This window comes from Engystomops pustulosus, chromosome 3 (assembly GCF_040894005.1).
Source record: "Engystomops pustulosus chromosome 3, aEngPut4.maternal, whole genome shotgun sequence".
NCBI classification, from domain to species: Eukaryota; Metazoa; Chordata; class Amphibia; order Anura; family Leptodactylidae; genus Engystomops; species Engystomops pustulosus.
In genome coordinates this window covers 233079659-233103439 of record NC_092413.1, presented here as the reverse complement: position 1 = coordinate 233103439, position 23781 = coordinate 233079659, and the positions used below count along the sequence as shown (strand labels likewise).

General features: G+C 44.3%; 1 protein-coding gene across 1 annotated transcript in view; it reads right to left on the bottom strand.

The window, feature by feature from the left end:
* LOC140123019 (olfactory receptor 2A7-like) overlaps window positions 1-23781 on the bottom strand; it is a 70772-nt gene that overhangs the window by 28859 nt on the left and 18132 nt on the right. The window contains exon 5 of the mRNA XM_072144269.1: window positions 5624-6426. Coding sequence (XP_072000370.1) covers window positions 5624-6426 — 803 coding nt within the window. The remainder of the gene's footprint in view (window positions 1-5623; window positions 6427-23781) is intronic.

Here is a 23781-nt window from a genome sequence, read left to right as displayed (position 1 = left end):
GCTTCAGGTATCTTTCCATACTATTAGGTCCAATTGTGCATAAGGGTTATACAAGGTTTTCTTCCTTTCTTTCTTCCTTCCTGATCCGGTCCTGGCTGCTAAATCCGCATAAAAAAATGGAGATAAAAACTCCTGGAATGGTTTGGCCCTCCTTGTATAATACCTCCAAGATCTAGGACCAAGAGTGAGGAGATACCCCAGGCAAATCACAGCCCTGGCTGCTCATGAGTGAGGCCTCTTCTTCTCCATGTGCCCTGGCATCTGTTACCTGACACCAGGAGTGCCCCAAGGGAATCCTTCATCATTGGCCCTGATGACATTAAAAATACTTTAAAAACAATTAAAAACACAGATCTGGGTTACAAAGACCCAATTTGTATAGACAGGCAAAAGGTCAATACATAGAAGTGTGACATAAATAAATACATGATTGTGGCAAAACATACACTCACCGGCCACTTTATTAGGTATACCATGCTAGTAACGGGTTGGACCCCCTTTTGCCTTCAGAACTGCCTCAATTCTTCGTGTCATAGATTCAACAAGGTGCTGGAAGCTCCTCAGAGATTTTGGTCCATATTGACATGATGGCATCACACAGTTGCCGCAGATTTGTCGGCTGCACATCCATGATGCGAATCTCCCGTTCCACCACATCCCAAAGATGCTCTATTGGATTGAGATCTGGTGACTGTGGAGGCCATTTGTGTCCAGTGACCTCATTGTCATGTTCAAGAAACCAGTCTGAGATGATTCCAGCTTTATGACATGGCGCATTATCCTGCTGAAAGTAGCCATCAGATGTTACAGGGTACATTGTGCTCATAAAGGGATGGACATGGTCAGCAACAATACTGGGGATTTGAGTCACTGTTGCCTTTCTATCAGCTCGAACCAGTCTGCCCATTCTCCTCTGACCTCTGGCATCAACAAGGCATTTCCTCCCACAGAACTGCCGCTCACTGGATGTTTTTTCTTTTTCGGACCATTCTCTGTAAACCCTAGAGATGGTTGTGCGTGAAAATCCCAGTAGATCCGCAGTTTCTGAAATACTCAGACCAGCCCTTCAGGCACCAACAACCATGCCACGTTCAAAGGCCTCAAATCACCTTTCTTCCCCATACTGATGCTCGGTTTGAACTGCAGGAGATTGCCTTGACCATGTCTACATGCCTAAATGCACTGAGTTGCCGCCATGTGATTGGCTGATTAGAAATTAAGTGTTAACGAGCAGTTGGACAGGTGTACCTAATAAAGTGGCCGGTGAGTGTACATGTTAGATATTAAAAATAGTAAGTGTATAAATGACAGTGTTATTTTGTATGGACCCAAAATATCGGTTGTAGACCGACTGGGTAAGTTGCCACAGAAAGACATATATAGTGACTGATACATGAAGGGGTATTACCAGAAGCCGTCCGACAAAAGAATAAGAGCCCCTAGGTCTATGTTCCCACACCAGTGCCGCCACATGTATATAAGGTACGCTCACTATCTATGCAGATACTCCTGATGAAGCCTACGTGTTAGGCGATATGTGTTGGGCTCTTATTCTTTTGTCGAACGGCTTCTGGTAATGCCCCTTTATGTATCAGTCACTATATGGGGGTCATTTACTAAGGGCCCGATTCGCGTTTTCCCGACGTGTTACCCGAATATTTCCGATTTGCGCCGATTTTTCCTGTATTGCCCCGGGATTTTGCCACACGCGACCGGATTTTGGCGCATCGGCGCCGGCATGCACGCAATGGAAATCGGGGGGCGTGGCCAAATGAAAACCCGACGGATTCGGAAAAACTGCCGCATTTAAAAAAAAAATGTGTCGCGAAAATTGCACTTACCTTGACCTAGTATAGGCTGGTGAATTTCAGGGCATTCCAGCGGATCTCGGCGGACTTCAGCGCAGCAGCGACATCTGGTGGACAGCGGAGGAACTGCCTTAGTGAATCCCGACCGGACCTGAATCCACCGCAGAGAACGCGCCGCTGGATGTAAATCTGCCCCTATATGTCTTTCTATGTCAACTTACCTAGTCGGTCTACAACCGATTTTTTTGGGTCTAACTGTCATTTATGCACTTACATTTTGTAATTCTACATTGCATGCACTTATATTTTGCCACAATCGTGTATTTATTTATGTCACACTACTATGCATTGACCTTTTGCTTGTCTATACAAATTGGGTCTTTGTAACCCAGATCTGTGTTTTTAATTGTTTTTAATGCATTTTTTGCTCAGTAAAATATTCATTTATTTCTTATACACATCATCTTTTTTCTTATAAATGTATATTCATATTTGATGCAGTTTTTTTCTTTGATATCACCCCTTGACTATAGCATATTTATTAATCGGGCCTATCTTGTTTTTCATTTTCACTTGCCCGTACCCGCGCCATAAGCTCCATAAGTTACAGCAGTAGAAAATCTTGTCAACCTCGTTTTGGTTGAAGCCATGTTTGAAGGTATTAAAAAGCAAAGTCTTCAACATCAGTTTTAAAATCCCCCCACAGGCGTTCTGGTGCCTGTATCTACAAAGAGGCTCCAGAATTAAACATCTCCAGTTTATTGCCTAGTTGCTGCCGGTCAAATACGCGGAATTTATCATAGACTGGTGCTCGTGTGCCGGCATATGATAAGGGCCATGCCCTCCTGTCCCGGTGGATACATTGAGGGACTTAGACCACTTGATGTATCCATCAGGCAGCCGCACCACCAGGAAGTACTACCCCAGCTACGACCTGACATAGTTTTGTGTAAAAACCTGTAAAGAAATGTTTGCAGGCTTTTAAAAACTATACAGGCATGGGACAGGAAAGCCCCGTGCCCCTCCTCTCCTCTGGTGCCCGCGCCTCTCAAAGCCCCCTCTACGCCCACATTGTCTGGAGGTGGCATAGTCACAAACTTATTACAATTTTTTTGCAGTGGGCAAAGAAATGTGATCATTTCATTGCTTCTAAGCCAGAAAATGAGGCTACAGGTAGGTGATAGGACAGGGGACGGGTGGGCAGAAGAAGTCAGAGCCGAGCATGCCTCTGACTTAAACAAAAAGAAGCACGGCACCAAGGGACAGCGGCACAGGACACCAGTAGCCCAGGTAATTAAGTACATGTTTTTTGGTTTTTTTCACAATCACCTAGGCCACCTCTATATTGGAAGCTTGTTACCCCTTTAGGTGTTTCACAGGGGTTAAACAAAATGGAGGTGCAAATTAGAAATTTTTATTATTTTTGGAAAATGCATTGATCTACTCCCAAAAATACACATTCACAATTTATTAAATAGCAAATTTTGCTGCCCAATTTGTCCTGAGTGTATTTATACCCCATATGTGGTAAGAAAGTGGCGCAGGGCACACGGCAGGGCACTGAAGGGAAGCAGTACCATCCAATGCAGATTTGCATTGTCACATTGTACAGTCTATACCATTTTTATTTTCTGTTAATGTGGACATATGAGGGCTTATTTTTATGTGGGATGAGCTGCACTTTCCAGAAAATTAATTTTGGGGCATCTGTAGCTTAGAATTTAGCTCGATTCACCATACTATGAAAACAATAAATCAACTTTGTTCTACAGGTCAATATGATTACAGTGATGCCTCACTTACATTTTTGTTGTTGTTTTGCCTTATTTGGCAAAAAAAACAAATTTCACTAAAATCGTATGTGTTTTTCCATTACAATTTTATTTTTTGAGCTGGTTGGAGCTTATTTTTTGCAAGAAGAGTTGTTATTTTCACTGGTACCATATTGGAGTCCACAACTCTTTTTGATCACTTTTTAAACATTTTATAATTTTTTTTTTAGATTTTTAAGTGGAGTTTTTATAAAAAAAAATAATGTCTCTATTTTTGCACACAATTGGACTTGAACATTCAATTGTCTGATCCATAGTTCAAGCTAATGCGCTGTAATACCGATGTCCTGCAGTGTACTATAACCGTCAGCCCATGGTCAGGCACGAGCTTACAGTTCCAGCAGATCTAACAGACATTGACCTCCGACCGCTGTGGGGAGCTTCATCCTTCTTTGGACCCTACGGCTGCCATAGAAATGATCAGATCACCCAGACGGGAAGGCCGTTCAGTGTGAGAGGAGCCAAAAGTCTCTACCCAATGCAGTCATGCTTGGTGTCTAAGGGGTTAATACCCGTGATCAGAGTGATCTCTGACTCCGAATATCATAGTAGAGCGTCAGGTGTAATATTTAGCTGAAACGCAGTGTGTGCGGCACCAGGTCCATTTGTGAGCCAGTGTTGTGGAAATAATAGTACTGAGGTTTGTGGGAAGTCCGTTCCCCAGCGGGACAGCGTCAAACAATTTATCAATTTTATTAATAATTTATTTGAGAGAGTAACTTCAAGTGTGAGGTAATTATGTAAAAAATTGCTTTGAAATTCTTTAAAACTATTTCTGCATAAAATTGCATTTGTATTCAGCCCCTTTGTCAATCCCTTGTAAGACCACCAGAGAATGGTTTTCTATATGTTTGCTTTGTTCCCTACTTTGTTAGATATTTGCTAACTTCAAACAGGACCTATGGCTTGCTTTCTGTAATGGCTTCTTCTTGTCGCTCTTCCAAAGATTTGGACACATGCTTTAGACACATTGGGGCACATTTACTTACCCGGTCCAGTCGCGTTGTCCGACGCTGATTCGGGTCTGCCGGGATTCACTAAGGTCGTGCGACCGATATCCAGCAGGTGTTGCTGCTGCGCCGAGGTCCACCGGAGTTCACCTTCTTCGTCCCGATGCATGTAAGTGCTGATCTTGCCCTAACTCCGCAGTTTTTCCGAATCCGTCGGGTTGTCCGACGGACAAGCACCCCCCAATTCTGTTGCGTGAAAGCCGATGCCGATGCGCCACAATCCGATCGCATGCGCCAAAATCCTGGGGCAATTCGGCACAAATTGGAAATATTCGGTATACCCGACGAAAGTGCGACGTTCAGACACTTAGTAAATGAGCCCCATTCTCTAACCTGAGCTCTTGATGGAGCCTGGACCTCTTGGCTGCTTCTTATTAGTGATTCTCCTTGTCTCCTGACAGTTTAGGTGAATTGTCATGTCTTGGTAGGTTAGATTGTGCCAATCTGTTGATCAATCAATGCTCAGTGTTCAGAGTTTAGGCTAGTTTTGTAAAGCTTAACACAACTGGTGTGTTTCTTTAAAGGAACATGTCATCAGGATCACATATTTTCATCTTATGACCCTTAGACTTTTTCATCCTATTTTCCAATCTTTTTTATAGTCAACAACAATGGTTTCATGCACTTATAAAAATTCATAAAAGTATAACGAACAACAAATGGCATTGAGTCCCGGGAGCGTTAAAGTCAATCATCATCATTATCTTCTCTCTGCTCTGCTAGCTCTTTCTGCCTCCTCCCTCCCTCCTGTAGATGTGAGCTGACAGAGATTTGCTTGGAGAACAGGTGGTCGGCCAACCACTGCATGAGGGAGGGGGAGTTAAAGTTAAAGAATTAAAGTTTTCTAACAAACCTCAGAGACTTTAAAAGAAAAGCTTCAGCAATGAAGGAAACAATTAGGACACAGTTGTGATCTACGTACTAACAATATGGCTCCTGGATTTTATGAGACATTGATTGTTGGATGTCTTACTGTGTAATTTGTTAGTATTTTCCTGAAGGCTTCTTTTACTTCATTATTCCTCAGGCTATAGATCAAAGGATTTAACGCAGGTGTAAACACCATATAATTCAGAGATATATATTTCAAATAAGCTGAAAAACTTGCCTGTCCCATGTACATGGTCAGACTTGTCCCAAAGAACATGAATACCACAATGAGGTGGGAGGCGCAGGTGGAGAAGGCTTTGTATCTACCGTGAGATGAATGAATTTTTAATATTGAAGAAATAATACAAATATAAGAGCCAATGATGAAAATGGGAGGAGTCAGTAATGTAAATAGGCCTACGACAACAATAGTTATTTTATAAAAGGAAATGTCACCACAAGCGAGCTCCACGATGGCCAAAACCTCGCAAAAAAAGTGATCCAGACGATTCTCTTGACAAAACTCAAAAGGTTTTATTAAAGTGGGTCCAACTGAGAACAAGAGACTGGCTGACCACATGATGACCGTGCTGTATCTACACACCCTCCAGCTCATAATGACAGTGTAATACAGTGGGAAGCATATGGCGATGTACCGGTCATAGGCCATCACCGCCAACAATAGACACTCAATCCCTCCGAGAACTAGGACGATGTTCATCTGGGACAGACAGTCAACGACTGATATTCTCCTCTCCTCGGATAAAACATCGATCAGTAATTTTGGAACAGTGCTGGATGAAAAGCAAAAATCCAGAAAAGACAAATTACAGAGAAAATAATACATGGGAGTGTGTAACTTAGAGCTGACAATGATGGTGAAGATTAGAAAAACATTTTCTAAAACTGTCAATATATAAATAGAAAAGAACAGTAAAAAGATGAAAATACAAATCGGAAAATTTTGAGAAAATCCAACCAGAATAAATTCTTTGATAAGAGTCTGGTTTTCTAATTCCATATCATTATATGATAAATGTTCCTGCAATAGATCAAATGCCTATAAGTAGAATATGTGTAGAATATTGCCGAATCCCAAATGATCCCAATGCACTGCAGACATTTGTTTGGTGACATGAGAGAAATGCCAGAAAAAAACTGTTGATGACCCAATAAAATTAGACAAATTCTTCTAGAATCTCAGAGACAAAGGGCTCGATCAACAGTGATGCAACAGAAATAGTAAAGTTTTATATATTTATTCTAGATTCGTCAAAGTTGTCAGGCACAACAATATAGTTAAAACTTAATTGGTTTTGAGTAGTGAAGAGCAGGTTCTTGTTTACCGGGTTCGGCCGAACTTTTAATAAAAGTTTGGTTTGGGTAACTAAATCGAACCCAGGGGTCTGTTTACTCCAACCATAAAGTCCAATTCTACAGTATTGTATATGGTGAATTGTCTACTGATCTGTAACGGTGTGCCACCAACACACTGTTGCAGATCTTTTAGAATGACAGGCCAGGAGTCTAGTACAGGGGCATCAGGGGATGACGATCCATTGGAAAATGGTAGCACACATGCGGCTCTGGCATTGAAATGCCACTGGTGACTCTGCCAGCGGTGTTTAAAGGGTTAATACCTGTGATTGGTGTCTGCAATCCTTAACATAAGGTGAAAGCTGGTTAATGGTCTCCTTTGCGACTCATCAAACAAGTTTTTTTGGCTGAGCCCATATGCCAAGCGTGAACACTGAGCCCTAATGCCAAACTCGAAGATTGCGCTCAACGCTAGTTTTCAAGCAGAACTTATATTTTTTTTCATTTGCTCTCTTTTTGCTTTACCATTGCTTAAAGGGACTCTATCAGCATATCTTATACCTTTAAACTCCTAGAACCATCAGGTAGGGTGTGAAATATTTTAGCAGGGCCTCTGTTATATGAATACTTAACCCTTTACCTTTAAAATCAAATAACCCAGTAAGTCATCTATTAATGACCGGAGAATAGTCAATTATTTCCCTTATTCACTTTCAATCAGTTTGGTTCTATAGTAGCTGTGAGCTACAGAACCGGAGATGTTGGCTGTTATGCCGGAACTAGTTCATTATCTGCAGCTCGTGTACAGATGTACTAAGGTGAGGGTCTTTATCCTAGTGGAGAGTAGAACCAGGTCTCTGCTGCACCAGATTAATCCCTGTGTCTGATACTGGATGACTAATCTGGCCCAACATTGGACTGTTAAATTCTAGTTTGCACCTCCTATTAGTTGCTCTAGTTTGATGATCCACAGTATGGAATCTTATTGAATCACCAATATTCAATCAACACAACTGATCCCACCATAAATTTCCCATTACGCTGGAAGCCAAAAGAGGATCTTATAAAATAACAGAGACCCAAATCAACCGATAAACCAGCGTCATGTTTCAGAGTATCGAAAACCTAAATTATTTCCATAATATAAGACGACTTATAGATGTGTCCACCCTTAATGGATCTCAGATTTGGTTATAGGCTCAAGTATCTAATGACACCAGTTATATAAAAGTTGCATTCACCTACATATTGCCCGGATGGCAGAACATTGACACATACAGAATACCCCTATATTATTATATAAACAGTGTTATCATATAAACCTGATATAAGACCCCGTATCTGGCCAAGAAGAGAGCAATCAGAGGAGACATCTGCCCCGGGAATACTTGGTTGTATCAGTAGAAAATTCAATGGGGCTCATTTACTTACCTGGTCCTGTCGCAATCCTGCGGCGCGTTGTCCGACGTGGATTCGGGTTTTACTAAGGTCATGCGCCCGATATCCAGTAGGTGTAGCTCCTACCTCAAGGTCCGCCGGAGTTCACCTGCTTCTTCTCGGTGCATGTGAGTGCTTGATCTTGCGACACATTTAGTTTTTTAAATTCTGCGTTTTTTCTGAATCCGTCTGATTGGCCAAAGGCCACGCCCCTAATTTCTGTCACGTGAAAACCGGCGCCAAAATCCGATCACGTGCGCTAAAATCCTGACGGAATTCTGCGCAAAACGGAAAAATTCGAAAGAGCGGCCGCAGAGCCCTTAGTAAATGAACCCCAATATGTTAATATGTTTGCTGATATCACCTTCAAACATGTAGGCAGAGAAAAAACTAATAAGTTCATATGTGAGGGCTTGGAAAAAAAATAATTAGAACTTAAATTTAATCAAAGAGCTCATTTCCAAAACCATCTGTACAAAAATTGAAAATAGGGGGACAGAAAACTTACGATAAAAAGATTTTCAAGGCTTTTCACTAGATCAAAAATAAAACCTAAACTAAGGAACGTAAAAAAGTTGAATCTTCAATCGGCAAATATCAGCCGGGTCGTGCAGGCAAAACCTACAGGCTGATGAAGAAAGATAAAGTCGGTCACATTTTCGTTATTTTACAGAAAAGAGGAAAAAAGTCAATTATTTAGCTAAAATGTTGAACTACAATGAAACGTCAGAACATGTTACACGTGAATGTATTAATATAGATCCATATAGTGAAATGAAAGACACAGACATTTCAGGTTCTGTGTTTGGCTTCTTCTTTCCTCGGCCCATGACGCTTCCCTCTTATACATGATTCCCGCACCCCAGAGAGCAGAGCTGCCGTTATTATTTTTAATGAATTTATTTTTGCAATTGTTAGACATTAATTATTTTCCGATTGTGAATTATGAAAATCCAATTTCTTTACCTCAATTTATTTGAATAATATTCTAACACGTGTACATAAAACTAAGTAAATCAGAACATAGTGAAAAACTGTAATAACGAAAGTCATCAAAAGAGAGGAACAAGATCTAGGACAGGTCCTGTGTGAAGGAAAAGGCGGAGCTTGTTATCTACTCAATCTATCTGTTCACCCCCAAATATCCTGAGCTCTTCCCCTTGGGGGTATATGACCACCATTCGTGAAAAATGTCTTCAAGTGATAGACCTCCTGTATAACAATTTTTGGGATATTCTGGTGACTAACAATGCCTGCTGATAAAGGATTACAAGTAGAGATGAGCGAACATACTCGTCCGATCTTGATGCTCGTTCGAGCATTAGCGTACTCGAAACTGCTCGTTGCTCGGACGAGTATTTCGCCAGCTCGAGAAAATGGCATCTCCCGCCGTTTTGCTTTTTGGCGGCCAGAAACAGAGCCAATCATAAGCCAGAAGACTCTGCACTCCACCCAGCATGACGTGGTACCCTTACACGTCGATAGCAGTGGTTGGCTGGCCAGATCAGGTGACCCTGGAATAGACTAGCCCCTGCCCGCGCTGCTCGCATCATTCTCTGTCTGGATGCCGCTAGGGAGAGAGCTGCTGCTGGTCAGGGAAAGCGTTAGGGTGTTATATTAGAGTAGTGTTAGGCAGGAGTGATTCTACAAGTACCCAACATTCCTTCTTAGGGCTACAATAGCGTTATATTTTCCTTTTTTTTGTTTGCTTGTGGCTGGGCTTGCTGCCATTAGTAGTGCAGCTAGTACCATATTGTGAGGAATTTGCTGGGAGACTTGCGACCGTTGTGTTTAGCTCTTAGTGACACACATATCCACCTCAAACACTCAAAAAAACTCATAGTCATCTGACACAGCACAAAATCCTGTTGTGTGCTGTCAGTGTAGGTTAGAAACTAGCCATAGCAATAGGATAGCATCGTTTTGTTTAAAAAAACCCCACAAAAAACACAAAAAAATTATTTTTAAGTTTAAACTTTAATTTTGAAAATGTTTAACCCGAGGGCTAGGGGTAGAGGACGAGGGCATGGACGTGGGCGTCCAACTACTGCAGGGGTCAGAGGCCGTGGTCCTGGGCGGGGTGAGACACCACCTGCTGATGAGGGAGCAGGGGAACGCTGCAGAGCTACACTCCCTAGGTTTATCATGTCTCAAGTTACTGGGACTCGTGATAGAGCACTGTTGAGGCCAGAACAGTGCGAAGAGGTGATGTCGTGGATTGCGGACAAAGCTCCTAGCCATTTGTCCCCCAGTCAGTCTTCCACGCAGTCCACCCATGTCACTGAAATCAGCACTCCTCCAGCTCCTCCAACTCAGCCTCCTTCCCCCCAGTCTGCCCCCTCCCAGCAAAATTTGGCATTTGAACCGGCATACTCCGAGGAACTGTTTTCTGGACCCTTCCCACAGTCACAAACCACTTGTCCGGTTGCTGCTGAGCAATTTTCCGATGCCCAGGTTTTTCACCGGTCGCAGTCTGTGGGTGATGATGACATTATTGACGTAGTGGAAGAAGTGTGTAAAGAGGTGTCGGACGATGAGGAGACATGGTTGTCAGACAGTGGTGAAGTTGTTGTCAGGGCAGGAAGTCCGAGGGGGGAGCAGACTGAGGGATCGGAGGATGATGAGTTGACAGACCCAAGCTGGGTTGATAGGCCGGGTGAACACAGTGCTTCTGAGACGGAGGCGAGTCCTATAGCAGAACAGGTTGTAAGAGGCAGTGGTGGGGCCAGACGGAGAGGCAGGGCCAGAGCTGGTGCATCAGAGCCAAATGTTGCCCGCAGTCAAGCTCCCGTGGCGAGGGCTAGATTTTCAGAAGTCTGGAGGTTCTTTAAAGAAACACCGGATGACAGACGGACTGTGGTGTGCAACCTTTGCCAAACCAGGATCAGCAGGGGTTCCACCACTACTAGCTTAACTACCACCAGTATGCGCAGGCATATGAATGCTAAACACCCCACTCAATGGCACCAAGCCCGTTCACCTCCGGCTTGGCACACCACTGCTCCTTCCCCTGTGTCATCTGCTAGTCAGCCCCCTGCCCAGGACCATGCCCTAAACACCTCCCGTGCGAAAACCCCATCTTCGCCTCCACAATCCTCCACAGCATCCACCAGCGTTCAGCTCTCCATACCCCAGACGCTGGAGCGCAAAAGGAAGTATAGCGCAACCCACCCACACACCCAAGCCCGCAACGTCCACATCTGCAAGTTGCTTCGCCAGGAGATGCTGCCCTATAGGCTGGTAGAGACCGAGGCCTTTCGAAACCTCATGGCAGCGGCCGCCCCTCGGTATTCGGTCCCCAGCCGCCACTACTTTTCCCGATGTGCCGTCCCAGCCCTGCACAAGCACGTGTCAGAGAACATCATCCATGCCCTGACCAACGCCGTTTCTGACAAGGTCCACCTGACCACGGACACGTGGACGAGTGCTGCCGGGCAGGGCCACTATATATCGCTGACGGCACATTGGGTTAACTTGGTGGAGGCTGGGACCGAGTCTGACCCTGGGGCAGGTCATATACTGCCGATGCCGAAGATTGCGGGGCCTACCTCGGTCCAGGTCTCAAAGGCCTACTATGCCTCCTCCTCCTCCCACCCCTCCTCCACCTCCTCCTCCGAATTACCATCCGTGGGCATGGCGCCATCAGTCGGTAGCTCTAGGCACAGCAGCAGTGCCGTCGCTATGCGACAGCAGGCGGTGCTCAAACTGCTGAGCCTAGGCGATAAAAGGCACACCGCCCAAGAGCTATTACAGGGCATCATGGCGCAGACTGATCTGTGGCTGGCACCTTTGAACCTGAAGCCAGGCATGGTTGTGTGTGACACCGGCTGTAACCTGGTGGCGGCTCTGCAACTCGGCAGACTGACACATGGGCCATGCCTGGCCCATGTGTTAAATCTGATAGTTCAGCGTTTCCTCAAGACATACCCCAATCTGTCTGATTTGCTCACGAAGGTGCGCCGCATCTGTGTGCATTTCAGGAAGTCCAGCACAGATGCTGCCACTCTCAGGGCAGCGCAGCGCCGCCTCCAACTGCCCACTCACCGACTGTTGTGCGACGTGCCCACGAGGGGGTATTCAACATTAACCATGTTATCCAGAGTTTACCTGCAGCGCAGAGCGATTGTAGACTGCTAGATGTCAACTTCCACCAGAACTGGTAGTCAGGTCAGTCAGCTTCCTCAAGTCTACAATGAGGAGTGGACGTGGATGTCTGATATCTGTCAAGTGCTGAGTAACTTTGAGGAGTCAACACAGATGGTCAGTGGCAATGCCGCCATCATCAGCCTCACCATCCCGCTGCTTGGTCTGTTGAAAAACTCTCTGGTCAGCATGAAGTCGGAAGCTTTGCGCTCGTCACAAGAGACGGGGGAAGAAGATTCCCTTGTTGATAGCCAAAGCACCTTCAGGTCTGTTTCTCAGCGCATATCGGAGGAGGTGGAGGAGGATGAGCAGGAAGAGGAGGAGAATGTTGGCGAGACAGAAGAGGGGACCATTGTTCAGTCCTTCACTGTTCAGCGTGTATGGGCAGAAGAAGAGGAGTTGGAGGAGTTGGAGGAGGAGGAAATGGAGAGTCAGGCCAGTGAGGGGAGTGAATTCTTGCGTGTTGGGACTCTGGCACATATGGCAGATTTCATGCTAGGCTGCCTATCCCGTGACCCTCGCGTTCAAAGAATTTATTCCAGCACCGATTACTCAGTATTCACTCTCCTGGACCCACGGTACAAGCAAAATCTTTCCACTCTCATCCCTGGAGAGGAAAGGAGTGTGAGAATGCATGAATACCAGCAGGCCCTGGTGCACAAGCTGAAACAGTATTTCCCTTCTGACAGCGCTAGCGGCAGAGTGCGTACTTCTGCGGGACAAGTAGCGAGGGAGAGTAGGCGAGCAGGCAGCTTGTCCAGCACTGGCAGGGGTACGCTTTACAAGGCCTTTGCCAGCTTTATGTCACCCCAGCAAGACACAGTCACCTGTCCCCAGTCTCGGCAGAGTAGGGCTGATCTTTACAGAAAGATGGTGAGGGAGTACGTAGCTGACCATACCATCGTCCTAAATGATCACACAGCTCCCTACAACTACTGGGTTTCAAAGCTGGACATGTGGCACGAACTGGCGCTTTATGCCTTGGAGGTTCTTGCCTGCCCTGCCGCTAGCGTGTTGTCCGAGCGGGTTTTCAGTGCAGCTGGTGGCATGCATCATCACCGATAAGCGTACACGCCTGTCGACTGACAGCGCTGACAGGCTGACGCTTATCAAGATGAATAAAGCCTGGATTTCTCAGGATTTTCATTCTCCACCAGGTGAAAGAAGCTCAACCTGAATAATGTATGCACTCCTCCTCCTCATTGTCCTCCTTCTCCTCCTCTTTGTACACTAAAGCAGAGTAAACTGGCTATTTTTTGCCAGGGCCAACTGGCTCTAGCTATAGCACTCTATGTATTTAATTTTTCTGGAGGGCCACCTACCCGGTCCTCTGTTTTAAGCAATTTTTGGGAGTGCCACATACAGGCACTCAATCTATTTAATTTTTCTGGAGGACCACCTTACTGCTCCTCTGGTTTGAAAACTTTTTTGGACTGCCGCATACAGGCACTCAATTTATTTAATTTTTCTGGAGGACCACCTTACTGCTCCTCTGGTTTGAAAACTTTTTTGGACTGCCACATACAGGCACTATCCAAATTAAATTGTCTCCATAGCAGCCTCCACATGTCGTCTTTTTAGCTGGCTCCACACGTTGTCTCCATTGCTACCTTCACACGTCATCGCCATAGCTGCCTCCAAAAGTCGTCCATATAGCTGCCTCCATATATGGTCTCCTTATCAAACGAACTGTGTCAGGCAGAATTTTGGGTTGTTTTCATGGCTTCCACATCAAACTTGTTAACTTTGTCGCCACCCTGCTGTGTAATCCACAAAATATACTGGCAAACTTTTATCATTTACCGATATTATTTCAGCGCTTCTTTCGCATCTGTTTACATTCCCCTCACCCGCCATAACCCAAACTTATAAGAACGCTACTACACTTGATCTTATACAAAAGGTTCTTAGAAGTGCTGTTTGGGGAGTAGCCTAGAGACAGGGGCTTGGATTGGCGAAAGCTCGCCTGGCAGCGGAGCGCCAGCTCCATCCCAAGATCCAATTAACATAGTTTGAACTGCAGCACCTTTAATCTACTACTAGTTCACTGCCTCCATACATGGTCCCCTTATCAAACGAGCTGTGTCAGGCAGAATTTTGGGTTGTTTTCATGGTTTCCACATCAAACTTGTTAACTTTGTCGCCACCCTGCTGTGTAATCCACAAAATATACTGGCAAACTTTTATCATTTACCAATATTATTTCAGCGCTTCTTGCACATCTGTTTACATTCCCCTCACCCGCCATATCCCAAACTTATAAGAACGCTACTACACTTGATCTTATACAAAAGGTTCTTAGAAGTGCTGTTTGGGTAGTAGCCTAGAGACAGGGGCTTGGATTGGCCAAAGCTCGCCTGGCAGCGGAGCGCCAGCTCCATCCCAAGATCCAACTAACATAGTTTTAACTGCAGCACCTTTAATCTACTACTAGTTCACTGCCTCCATACATGGTCCCCTTATCAAACGAGCTGTGTCAGGCAGAATTTTCAGGTGTTTCACCAGATACATAGTGGAACTCGGCCCATCTGTCACCATGCTGGAGACCTGAAGTTTCAATCATAGAAGCAATATGGATGCCCCAGTAGTCACTCTTAATCATGGAAGTCGTCTCCATGGCTGCCTCCCCATGTCGTCCCTTTATCAAACGAGCTGTGTCAGGCTCATTTTTCGGATGTTTCACCAGATACGTTATGGAACTTGGTCACTATGTCGCCACCATGCTGTGTTATCGACTAAATATACCGTCAACCTTTTGTTCACATAGGAAATCATTTCAGTGCTTCTTGCTCACCTCCTTTGGTCAAACCTGAGTCCATTTAGGGTATGTCGCCATGACACTCTCTAGCCTGCCGCTGCTGCCGCTGCCTCTGCATGCCGTCCCCTATAGTGTCAGGGTCAATTATTGCATGTTTTAGATGCTATCTAGCCTCATTCTGACACTTTGTCATGGCCATGCTGTTGCCCATAATTTTGGCATAATGGTGCGATTAAGCAGCCTCAGAGGCATCCATGCATGCTGCCCCTGCTGTTTCCTGTCCATTTCCGTGGTGTTTCCATCCTTTTCTGAGGTTCCCAGGTGTTTGGCCAAGCTTCCCTGTGCAGACCCTTGGTCCCCTTGAAAAATGCTCGAGTCTCCCATTGACTTCAATTGGGCTCGTTATTCGAGACGAGCACTCGAGCATCAGGAAAAGTTTGTCTCGAATAACGAGTACCCGAGCATTTTAGTGCTCGCTCATCTCTAATTACAAGTCCTCCCCATGTCACCTAAATTTAGCTGCCAGTGGGGCTCTGTACCTTCATTGCAGTTGTTTTTCTAATATGCAAATTAGCTTTTCTGACTCATGTCTCCTGGCAGTGACTCTTCTCTCTCTTAGTCTGGCAGTGAGCCACGCCCCATTAATCTTACTGACAGCTCTGTGTCTCTTCAAATCCCTGCTCTGCCTCCTTGAAATTAGGGACTGTCTGCTAATATTCAACTACATACATATAAAGCTCTATATACAGATGGGAAACATTGTCAATTTCATTCATGTCATGTGACCAGAGTGACATTATCACAGGTCCTTTAGCCTTCTAACACTAGCAAACTGTACACCATGTATGTGATCACATGATATCACAGCAGCCTCCATGGAGGATTAGGAGGAGTAGAAGTCCATGGAGGCTGCTGTGCCTTCATGTGGTCAGATACATGCATGAGGCTAAAAGACCTGAGATGATGTCAACCTATGACCAGTAAGGAGGCATAAGGAGGAGTAGATGTGAGGGTCCGGCCAAGCAGGACACCCCCCCCCCCCCCCTCTGATGTAGGACCTGTCACTGTATATGTGCAAATGCAGTGCACATAATGACAGGTTCCCTGTAAAGGCCAAGGACTGATTCCAATTGCTGGAAACATTGCCTAGAAATAGTTGGTTTCTCCTGCAGCCGAAGCCTCTCAGTGGCAGAAATATTGGGGCACATTTACTAAGGGTCAGCGGACCGCGGTTCGGTTGGGTTTCCCAAATATTTCCTTTTGCGCCGAATTGCCCCAGGTTTTTGCCACACGTGATCGGATTGTGGCGCATTGGCGCCGGCTTGCATGCGACACAAATCGGGGGGACGGGCCATCAGACAACCCGACGGATTTGGACAAACCGCGGAATTTAAAAACAAAATTGTGTCGCAAGCCCAAGCACTTACATGCACCGGGAAGAAGACGGTGAACTCCAGCGGACCTCAGCGGGGAAGTGACACATGCAGGAAATTGGATGCACAATCTTAGTGAATCGCGGCAGACCCAAATCCTCATCGTACAATGCACAGCGGGGATCGCGACGTGAGTAAATATTTCCAATTATCTTTATTTGTCCGTATTTTGAAAAAGTACCCGAAACGCATTCATTTTTTATTCATATTTTTACCATTTACTTATTGATCGCTTTTAATGATTGTACATTTGTTTTTTAAAAATTAAAATTGGTTTCCTAGATACAACTTTTTGTTTCTCTGGATTGTCTTCTTAGCGCCCCATACATGCTCATAGATTTTTCCCCATTACTTTACTATGTACCGCCATCCTCTGTTGATGACCGGTTTATCTTGAGCCTTGGGAGATGCTTCTTGTACATCCTAGGAACTAGTGTCATTATATTGGATCTGAGAACTTGAACATTGGAGCAGATCCCAGATTGGACCCCAGGTTGGGCTGTGTATGCATTTGCTTCAAGAAAGAACAAGGTGAGCACATTTTATGTGACACATAATTGGGTAGTCTAATAGTCCAGGGTAACGCATTCCAGAGAATCTGAGCAGCTCAGGAGAAATCTGGAAGATATGAATGGGAGGTTTGAATTAAAGAAAATAATAATCTCATTGAGATTATATTGAGACTGAAATGAGGGAGGGGAAGTTCGTAGGTGCAGTGCTGCGCAGAGCTTTGTGGATGAGAGGGATTACTCAAAATTGCACCGACAGGGAGACTGACAATCATTGCTTTGACTGGCACAGAATGGAGGCATCTCTGTAGTATCTGGATTGATAGACAAGTTTATCTGTAGAATTAGGAATAGATTATTAATAGCATTAATATCTCCAACACATCAACCAAGGGCAGAGACCTTGCTCGGTTTCTGATGCCAGTATCTTGGGTACATTAAAGGGGTATTCCTCCCACGAAGACAAGATTCTTAAATATACTCAGGATAACAAAAAAATACATTTTCTAATTCAACAGTTCACTGTTATTAACAAGAATACAGCATCTCACAGACATAAGTCCAACCGGTCTCTATCAGTCCTGGTGTACACAATTTCAGTTGCCTCTGGACACGCCCTGTAACTTGTGACTTAAGGGTCAGCAAACATCTTGCCTGATGCTGTAGAGCTGATTACGGAGAGCCGAAATGAGCATCGGGGAAGGAGTCATCCTTGACACTGGAGCCATTACAGTAACAATTAATGTGTAAGATCCTTTTTTCACTTTAAGGTGGGAAATGCTTCTTCAAAACCATATGATGTATAAAGATACAATCTTTTATATACACACAGTATAGCCTGGCAGCCCCATTGAAGCATTACATCATTCCCTTCTCCACTTATGGTTTATGTATCTCCAAGTGTTATCCGGGTATGACCATTCAGTCTGTGTACCATCACTTGTAAATTGCTCTCCTTGATCTCCTTTTAAAAAATCATATATTTACCATTATTCATCATTATGTGTTTTGTAAACAATAAATATTTGTTATTTCATTTTTAATATTCGTTTGTAGTCTGGCTCTCTCTTCTTATTTTGACCCTCCCTGATGGAACTATCTGCTCAGGGGTCAACAACAAAGATTTTTCTCAAAATATATAGATGTTCAACTACATCTACAGACGGGTGTTGACCATGGAGGCCATTTTAAATCCAACTTTATTTTTTCCAATGAGAAGAGGGTAGAGATGGGCAAATCGATTCTAACAAAGTGGAATTTGTTTAGAATTTCAGGAAAACTTCAGTTCTGCACAAATTACAGTTTACCGTAATGGTAAGGCCCGATTCACGTTTTCCCGACATGTTACCCGAATATTTCCGATTTGCGCCGATTTTCCCTGAATTGCCCCGGGATTTTGGTGCACGCGATCGGATTGTGGCGCATCGGCGCTTCCATGCATGCGACGGAAATCGGGGGAGCGGCCGAACGAAAACCTGCCGCATTTAAAAAAAATAATTGGTCGCACGCGCCATACTTACATGCACCAGGAAGAGATCAGTGAACTCCAACGCAACTCGGCGGACCTTGGCGCAGCAGCGACACCTGGTGGACATCGGGCGCAGGACCTTCATGAATTGCCGAAAGACCCGAACGCTCGTCGGAGAAGCCGCCGCTGGAACGCGAATGGACCGGGAAAGTAAATGTGCCCCAATGTGTTACATGGGGCAGGGAACTCTGGGAAGGAGAAAGGAACACCCCCGATCACATGTGCAGACATGTAAGCCAATCAGCGACCGTCTTATGTGATGTCACAGCCCTATAAGAACAGACAGCCCTTTGCAATCCTGTCATTTCACACTGCATGTGCTGTCTGTAGCGTCCAGCTGCTTGTACTCAAAGTTCAGGGTGTCCACTTTGCGGGATCAGTATACCCCAAATTTCAATTCTTTTTTGTTGCTAAAGTTGATATCAAGAAATCTGACAAAAAAATCACTCCAGAAACTATGTTGATTTGGCACAAAGTCCAGGTTGTCAGTTTTTGGGGTTCTGCATTCGCCAAATTTCAATTCTTTTTTGTTGCTAAAGTAGATATCAAGAAATCTGTGTCTGGATTCTAACTACCTGCCTCAGCCACTATTCTGATGCTGCCACCCGCCTGATGCCACACATCTGCTGCTAGTTGCTCCCTCTGCCTCCCACCATCTTTACCAGGGACTGGAATTGACACTCACCTCCACACCTCCATGGCGTACCATGTTGTGGCCACCACCAGAAATTGTCATTGTGCAACTCTCTGACCTCCTGCTGTTGCTGCTACCTCCAAACTCTGTCATTGTTTCAGTCTGTGGCCTACCAAGTTGCTGCCACCAGCATTTGTCATTGTGCCACTCTCTGACCTCATGTTGCCGCTGCCACCTCCATGCTCTGTCATTGTGCCACTCTGTGACCTACCATGATGCTGCCACCTCCATAATTTGTCATTGTGCCGCTCTGCACCCTACTCATGCTGCTTCCAACTGACCGCTGTCTCCCTGGAACACCCTGTGATTTCAATAATGCTGTTTTAACCCTCCACTGCTCTATTGTGTTGCCACTATGTTTGGTTTTCCCCTTCATTTCATCCATCAGAAGGAATGAAAAGCCTCAGAATTGATAGCCAAAAGCAAAAGTGGATACAGAACACACAGGACATGCAAGTATTCCCTTTACTGGTCATCTCTGTTTTGCATCAACTCCTGTTTGTTTTTGGCTTTAGCAATACTGATGATGGATTATTGACCTACTGAAATCGGACACTGACGGATGAAAAGAAAGGCAAAATGATCAGTGACGTCAGTGACTGTAGCATTATGCAGAGCTTTGTGGATGATGGTGATTATTTTAAATTTTATGTATAAGGTGACAGGTAAAAGTGCAGTGACTGGCACAGACTGGAAGCATCCATGTAGCTTTTGGTCTAAAAGACGAGACTGGCTGCTGCATTAAGAATAGAATAAGAGTAGAGATGAGCAAGCACTAAAATGCTCGGGTGCTCGTTATTCGAGACAAACTTTTCCCGATGCTCGAGTGCTCGTCTTGAATAACGAGCCCCATTGAAGTCAATGGGAGACTCAAGCATTTTTCAAAGGGACCATGGTTAGGGAATAAAATGTGTTATTTAATTGAAAAAGAATGTCTTCTGATAAGTTATCAGATGTATGCAAACATCTGCAATCTATTCTTCACTGTTTCGACCGTATATTATCTCCCGACAAGTTAGCAGATGTGAAGAACAGTGAAGAATAGAATAAAAACAGTGAACACAGGATCATTTAAGTGAAAAACGCAGTGAAAAACACAGTGAAGAATAGATTGCAGATGTTCGGCACATCTGCTTACTTGTCGGGAGATACGCTGTCCCGGGATCCGTTCCTCTTCTTCCACTGAAGTCTCCCCGATCTCTCTCCCTTCCCGATGTCTCTCTGTCCTTCCCGATGTCTCTGTGCCGCTGTCCCAATGTCTCCGTGCCTGCAGCTGCCCCGCTGTCTCCGTGCCTGCCGCTGCCCCAGTGTCTCCGTGCCTGCCGCTGCCCCGGTGTCTCCGTGCCTGCCGCTGCCCCGGTGTCTCCGTGCCTGCCGCTGCCCACGATGTCTCCGTGCCTGCTGCTGCCCACGATGTCTCCGTGCCTGCCGCTGCCCCGCTGTCTCCTTGCCTGCCGCTGTCCCGCTGTCTCCGTGCCTGCCGCTGCCCCGCTGTCTCCGTGCCTGCCGCTGCCCCGCTGTCTCCGTGCCTGCCGCTGCCCCGGTGTCTCCGTGCCTGCCGCTGCCCCGCTGTCTCCGTGCCTGCCGCTGCCCCAATGTCTCCGTGCCTGCCGCTGCCTGTGCTGCTCCCCGGTGTCTCTGTGCTGCTCCCTGGTGTCTCTGTCCTGCTCACCGTGTTCTTCAATGTGTTCTTCACATACTATTTTGTTCGCACCTTTCCGCCGTATCTTCCGACAAGTAAGCAGATGTGCCGAACATCTGTAATCTATTCTTCACTGTGTTTTTCACTGTGTTTTTCACTTAAATGATCCTGTGTTCACTGTTTTTATTCTATTCTTCATTGTTCTTCACTGTGTTTTTTTAATTAAATGCTCGATCTCGAGCAGGGGAAATACTCGTCCGAGCAACGAGCCGTTTCGAGTACCTTAATACTCGAACGAGCATCAAGCTCGGACGAGTATACTCGCTCATCTCTAAATAAGAGACATTGCCGTGTAATATATATCTTTAATGTCTGAATGTCTAATATCCATAATGTCTGATCTATCCAAAAAACAAATGGTTATCACACACCATGAATGACATTGCGGAAAATACGTCCACATGGCCGAATTGACACCTTTTGCCATTTGGCCTGCTGAAAACACTGTGAAATCGTTCTTCCAGCTATTGGGCCAGAGTGGTGCCCCAAGAATGTGTTTATCCTCATCTTGAACAAACGAACAAAGTGAAAAACCTTTTGCTTCATCTAGAAGGAAGACATCTTCTCATTACATGGGGGAGATTATTAGCCTTCAGGTTGTTATATTATAATTAGTGTTAGAACAAATACCTGTCGCTAATTACTCTTTGGGGATTTATAGGTTAATCCAGGTAAAATGATTTAGTGTATAAAAGACTCTTCCAGATTAATACTGTAAGAAAGAAGAAACAGAACATAAAGTGCACAAGGATTATGTTTATTATTCTTTGGAAATTCCATTGCGTTTTTTGATTTAATTCGCATCTTTCTTGGTAATCTCCTCCTCCTTTATATTCAGCCTCATCTCTGCATCCACATAACAGTGACAGGTGAATTACACCAAACTAACAGAATCTAAGACATCCTTCTACACTTATGAGGATGAGTTCCCACTTTCAGTTTTTCAGATGCAGTTTTTGCAGGCAAAAGGAGATGTTTATAATAATAGGTAAGAACATCTCATCGAGAGCCGGGATTCCTGCTCTTCGTCTCTACTCTTGGTTTGGACATCAAAAACTGCATCTGAAAATGTGAACGAGTGAAAACATCCTTACGCCCCATGAACATGAATATAGTGGGGACTGATATATTGGTACCCATTGACGCCCATGGTGCCCGGTCAAGGTGCGGTAAGACAACATGTGCATGCCCGTACACGGAGAAATATTAGACATGTCCTATATTTCGCCAGGTTACGGCACCAACTCTGTGCTGCTCTATGGAGAGGGAAGGGGTAAGATGCTGTCACTCCTCTTCTCTCCTGTATGCTCACCTCGGCTAAGATCCAGAAGAGCGTACATTCCTCTGCATGACGCCTGCATCTGTTTTTGCGTCTTACTTTCCTTTTTTATCTTCACCACTTCAGCTTTCAAAAATTCTATTCTATTCTCCTGGCTGCTGGACACATCTGTGAAGATCCCATCTGTTCAGCTTTCGGTGGTCATATATAGCAGATAGCTATGGGCCTACAGAATTGGCTCCTTATATGACCATATACACACTAAGCTTCTCATACAAGTCACATCTATTGCAAACTAAAGGAACTGCCATAGGGAAACCCCACAGCTCAATGTTTTTTCATCAAAGAAAAAAACTTTGAGCCAATACTATCTTAAAAATTTACTTTACTAAACAGGGTCAATGTATTCTTTTTATTGATACTAATCAAGTATTTTTTTAAAAAGAATAAATGTATATCTCTACTTTTAATACATAATTACATTTAAGATAACATATATCTATATTTGCATCTCTGTTTATTACAAAACATCTTGTGACACTGGTCCTGATGGACCCGACGTGGAGGCTTTGTGCCACAATGGTAACAAGTAATTGGACTTGGCCAAAGTCTTTAAATAATCAAAGAATTCTATTTACTAAAATATACTACAGTTCAATAAAATTTTTTAAATCTTTTCCTATGAAATATGTTTTTTTACACCTCAGAAAGTCCAAATATCTCTGAACACCGTCTCTTCCATGTATACGGCTGTTAGACCACGACCAAAGTGTTTGATATCTGTACAGTATTAAGATTGTCCAAAATTGTAAATGTTCATGTAAATCTCCAAATGTTTCCACCAGTTATATTGATTCCAATGCCAGTGTTTTTTTTATTTTTATCCTTTTCAGTCTTGAACCATTACAGTTATTTTCTTTTGGAGGTAATTTTTTTCTTTACTTTATCATTTCTAAGCACAAGCTCTTTCTACAGTACGTGTGAGACGATAAGGTGGGTCATTTCTGTTCCATCGTTGTACCAAATATTTGTCCTGTGTTGACTAAAAGTGTTAAATTTCAAAGTTTAAAATTCTCTATTATTTTCTTAATCCACACACAGTGGTTCCATTTGGAAAAATTGCATAGATTTTAGAATTTGATCTATCAATCATTAATATTGCCATTGTTTTGTTTTTTTTCGTTGGGGAGTTGGGTTCTTTATTTTAACTAGAAGCAATGGAATAAATTTCTCCAAACATTTCTGAATTAAACGCTTCTTCTCCCATTTCAGTGACAATGATATGAGCCCATATCACTGTGTGCGAACCTTCAGTATGGAACTTGGAAATCAGACGATGATCACAGAATTTATCCTGATTGGTTTTTCCCAGAATTTGCCGATTTGTATTTTCCTTTTTATTTTGTTCTCTCTTATTTATATTTTGACCATTTTAGGTAACGGGTTCCTTGTCTGCACCGT